Genomic DNA, 4,904 nt, shown 5'->3' on the forward strand with positions numbered 1-4,904 from the left:
AACACCTGGTGAGTGGGAATGAACAAGACAGAGCCAGACCCTTCTCAGTGGTGCCCAAAAATGAGACAAGAGGAAATAAGAACTAACTCAATGTCAGGAAACACATTTAAACATAAGGAAACTCTTTTTTTACTGTGAGGACAGTCAAGCACTGGAACACTTTACCCAGGGAGGCTACAGGGGCTAGAGCCCTTACACTAAAGTATCGTTATAATGAAAATTTTGCCTAAAATAACTTGACTGATAAACTAAAGACAAATCACTGTTAGCGCAGAAGTTGTTTGATGTTCTCCATCTCCTTTATACTGCAAAGGGGTGGAAAATCATGACAACGTACATCTCCACAAAGCCATCTCTCATCCAGGGATTCTTTGGTGAGCAAGAAGGTAATGGACAGAGTTGGAACCTTAAGGGTCATACCAAACACCTACATTAAGGTCCCTCAAACTAGGAAATTTTGAATTTATAAATCTGTATTTACTTGAAGTTTTGTGTACACACACATTAATGTGCCTGTACACCTATAAAATGCTGTCTCTTCACAGGATCTGGCACTAAATGTCGAATTGTCTTTTGCCTCAGTTTCAGGCAAATGACCTAGGCAAGTAATTTATCTTATTCAAAATATGCTTGGAAACTAGAAATGCCTGAAAAGAGAACCACTTATGCTGGTATTCTCACTTTTAAGAACTTGTTCAAGGTGATTTACCTTAATCATATTGTCAGTCAGATGCATGTCGACTCTGAAAAAGATTGGTGACTGAAAGTTGTGGATGGCCCAAACTCTCCAGAATATCTTCTTAGCATCTTTCAGCACAAATACAGGCTGGGTGGAGAATGGATTGACAGCAGCCCTGAGGAGAAGCACTTGAGGGCATCAGATAATGAGAACTGAACACGATCCAGCCATGAGCGCTCACCCCCCAGGGAGCCAAACGTGTCCTGGGCTGCATCCAGTGGTGGGCAGCAGGGCCAGGGAGGGGATTCTGCCCCTCTGCTCTGCTCAGAGCCCACTGCAGGGCTGCATCAGCTCTGGGGCACCAGCACAGGGAGGACAGGGACCTGCTGGAGTTGGTACAGAGGAGGGGCACAAAGACTGTCAGCGGCCTGGAGCATCTCTCCTATGAAGACCAGCTAAGAGAGCTGTTCAGCCTGGAGAGGAGAAGGCTTTGGGAATGCCTTCTACAGCCTTCCAGTACCTAAAGGGGTATGCAGGAGAGCTGGAGAGGAACATGCTACATGATAGGACAAGGGGGATGGATCTAAAGTGAAGGGTGGTCCAGTGGAAGGTGTCCCTGCCCTTCGCAAAGGGAGTTGGAACTAGATGAACTTTAAGGTCCCTTGCAAAACAAGCCATTCTATCAATTCAATTTTCATTACATACTGAAAACTGCTAGGATCACTTTGAACTGTTTCTGAACCACTGCTGGTTCAGGCAGTGAAGACCACACCTCTGGTTTTTTATTTGCTAGACTGGGATGAGCCCATGGTATTTGCTCTCTCCAGGGAGTTACAGCCAGCGAAAGATTCTCATCTTTCATATTGAATTATCAAGTATTCATGGTATGTATAAATAGATTTTCCATGTCCTTCTCTAGCCATTGCTTGCAGGTCTCAGCCAAGCTTTTGAACACAAGCAGACCATGTGCAATACTGATAAAAGAGCAGCATCTGGTGCAAGGTGGGCTGCAGAGAAAGGCTGTGTCCATTGCTGACAGAAGTTCATTTCAATGTCTCAGCGCTTTTTTTTCTGAAAATTTGTCATCCCCAAAAGTGCTGGAGGCAAGTTTGCTCATTTGCAGCCAGGAATAAACAAGAGGTGGCTTTTTAGCATTGCACTGCAGTGGGGATTCCTTGACTGGGAGAATGAGAGGCAGAAACTGCAAGACTGCAAACCCAGATGGACAGTACAAATGACACAGAGCAAGGGCTAATTTATTAGCAAACTCGAAGCAACACTAACCCTTAATAAGTGGTGCTAACAGAGTATTTGCGCTTTCCCTAAAATCCAGGGCCAAATCCCACCTGTGAGGGCCAGCTCTGCCTCACCAGCACAGCCCTGCAGTGCTGCCTGCTCCTTCCAGGCCCCTGGAAGGGAAAGCGAAGGGAAAGCATCATGACACATACTAAACTGCCTTCCTACAGGAAGCTGTACTTTGTAGAGGATGCTGATTCTTTGAAGCCATTAAAATGACAGATGGGGAATTCCTGGGAGGAGTTTGATTACTGAGTTCACAAGCCCAGGGACTGTGGGCTCTTCAATCTGGCTCAAGATGTTTTAGCAGGCGACGACACCATCGCAGCAACGCAGACACAGTCACACCTCAGCCTCCTGAGGCTGGCCACGGCCGTGCCGTGACACCTGGCATGTCCCACCGGGAATTCTGCCCTGGGCAAGGCTCATGGCCGGGCTGGGATGCCAGCAGGAGCCTACGCCTGCAATTGGCCAGGCTTATCCCTGCAGGCACTGCTCCAAAAATAGCTTGGCCCAAAATAAAACTGTGGGAATCCCTGCCCGAAATCCAGCTTCAGAAAACGCGATTATTGACGATGTCCCAGTGGGACAAAGGCTCTCTTTGAAGTCCATGTCCACAGGCACCAAAGGTGTAAGTCTCTCTGGACAGAATATCACCCAAACAGGTCATGTATGTGGTTACATGTCTGCTATGCTGCAGGGTTTCCATGCTACAGCACTTTTTAAAAAATAAAAATTGAAATGTAAGTAGGAGGAACAAGGAAACTACCCCACTTTCATATCACACTGTACCACAGCTATTATTGGCTCAGGTCAGGAGAAGGATAAGGAATGCTCCAAAAAAATGGTTTTACATGGTCTTTATTTAAACAAAATGTGCAAGTGGAAGCAGAGGTTTCACATTCCTTTTTGCTAAGCAAGTTTATGCCTTTTACATTGGGTAATACAGGCTCTTACATTACACGCTGCAGTTTTACACCCTCCAGAACCCAACACTGCTGCCAAACAAGCCAGCACGGTGGGCTGGGAGTACAGCACGCACAGAAACTACCATGGAGGAGACAGCCACATCAAGCTGTTCCTAAGCATCTTACACTTTACAGCTGGATCTCTGCAGACTGAAAGAATTACACCATCACAGACCCATTACAAACATTAGCACAGGCAACAGATAGGAGAGAGTGAAAAAATAAAGGTTCACAACATCCTCAATTGACTGAAAGCTAAATGCTGTGGCATGCTGTGGGTGCCACTGATGTGTGTGATGCACACAATGAAATCACCTCCAGGGTTTCTGAGAGTCTTTCAATCCTGGTAAGACTTCACAAGGAGCCACATGAGGATTACAGTAACCAGGACAACCATGAAGTTGAGGCAAATTTCTCGCGTGGAAAGTTCCATTTTTTGGGAATAATGAGGAGAGAGCAGAGGTCAGCAGGCAGAGCAAAGGGAAAACTCTGGTGACTTGCTTGGATGTGTCCTTGAGCTCAACCTTCAGGTCACAGGCTCTTAAAAAAAAAAAAAAAGAAAAAGAAAAATATGTAAAGGACAGACACATGAAGGTGGCAGATTCCACAGAGTTTTTTATGTCAGTCTAAATAAATGTTGTTTCAGTTCCAGGAGTCAGTAAGCTCTGGGGTGCTAAGAAGTAAAAGCCATCTTTGGCAGCTTATCACCTTCTTTGATTTCCAGCAAGGACATTCCCAGTGTCACCCCAAAATAGAGTACACAGGTGTGAGCAGTCTGTGTAAATCAATGCTGCTTTCTGCAAGTGTTCTCAAATAAATAATGCCCAAGACCCATTTCAACAAGTATACATCGTAAATAGACTACTGTTAAGAGTTTTTAAATTCCTATATTTGTAGGTGTATTGTTTTTAAAAAATTAAGTGCAAACTATTATTTTATAGAGAAAGACTAATAAATGTGAATTATTTGTTACTACTAAAAGTACAAGGAGAACCTAAGGTTAGACGTTTTAATTTCTGAAGAACTTCACATATTTTGTGAGTCATTTCCACAGATGAAATAGTATTTTCTCAATAAACTTCTGCCTTTCCTGAAATTTCAAGGAAAAGTTGAATTGAAAAATGCTAAAATTCTCGTATTTCAAAAATCCCATTTGAGTTGTACTCATAAACTTTTTTGTTGCTTATTGCTTTTATTTACTTTATGATAGTAATTTTTGAATTTTATATGATTTTGGAGTTCGTGCAGAGAAAAGAGAATACTTTATCAGAAATATCATGCACTAATCTCTGCCTACCATGTAAATAAAATAAGAACCCTTAAAAAAATGAAACGTTAAGTCTAGACAAAGAATTTCAGCTACACAATCAGGCTGTAACATCTGTGGTGCAAACAAGAAGCCTTGGGACCATACCAGCATGAAGACAGAGAGTTTCAATTGAAGTTAATTTAGTTTGCAGATTAAATATTAAAAGCCTAGTGCATGCAGTTAACGAATTCCTACATTTTCAAGTTGTTTTGCCAGCCTTCTATGTCCTTGCACATGAGAAAATCTGACCTAATAAGTAAGCCAGTTCTTTTACCTTGAGGAGATAAATGGAGCCCAGTGGTTCTGCCTCTGGACTTTGGGTCACTGCAGATAATCTTTCCCTCCAAGCTTCTGCCTATCTCCCACTCGGTCTGGGTGCTCTGTCCCTGTGTGGGAGCTAAAGTAGGCTGAGGGTGGAGACCAACAAGTGCATTGGCAATCCAGGTGCTGACATCACCCCCCCCAAATATTTTTAGAGGGCTAAGCTGGGCTGCAAATTTGGTAAAGGCTGTTTATGCAGTGGGCTCTGTGGGTGGATTTGGTTCTTTTGTCACGGTGCTGTACTAACAGCAGAGCTATGTGCGTCTCTTGCGAGTCAATTGGATCTGATAGAGAATTTCATGCAATCATAGAATGGTTTTGGTTGGACGGA

General features: G+C 43.6%; 1 protein-coding gene across 1 annotated transcript; it reads right to left on the reverse strand.

The window, feature by feature from the left end:
- Positions 1-2,820: 2,820 nt before the first annotated feature.
- SLN (sarcolipin) lies at positions 2,821-4,618 on the reverse strand. The gene is made up of 2 exons (XM_059466601.1): positions 4,527-4,618; positions 2,821-3,483 (listed from the first exon to the last, which is right to left on the reverse strand). The coding sequence occupies exon 2, from the start codon at positions 3,374-3,376 to the stop codon at positions 3,281-3,283; it is 96 nt and encodes a 31-aa protein (XP_059322584.1). The 5' UTR covers positions 3,377-3,483; positions 4,527-4,618; the 3' UTR covers positions 2,821-3,280.
- Between the last annotated feature and the right edge of the window lie 286 nt (positions 4,619-4,904).

Source organism: Ammospiza nelsoni, chromosome 2 (assembly GCF_027579445.1).
Source record: "Ammospiza nelsoni isolate bAmmNel1 chromosome 2, bAmmNel1.pri, whole genome shotgun sequence".
In the NCBI taxonomy this organism is placed as follows: Eukaryota; Metazoa; Chordata; class Aves; order Passeriformes; family Passerellidae; genus Ammospiza; species Ammospiza nelsoni.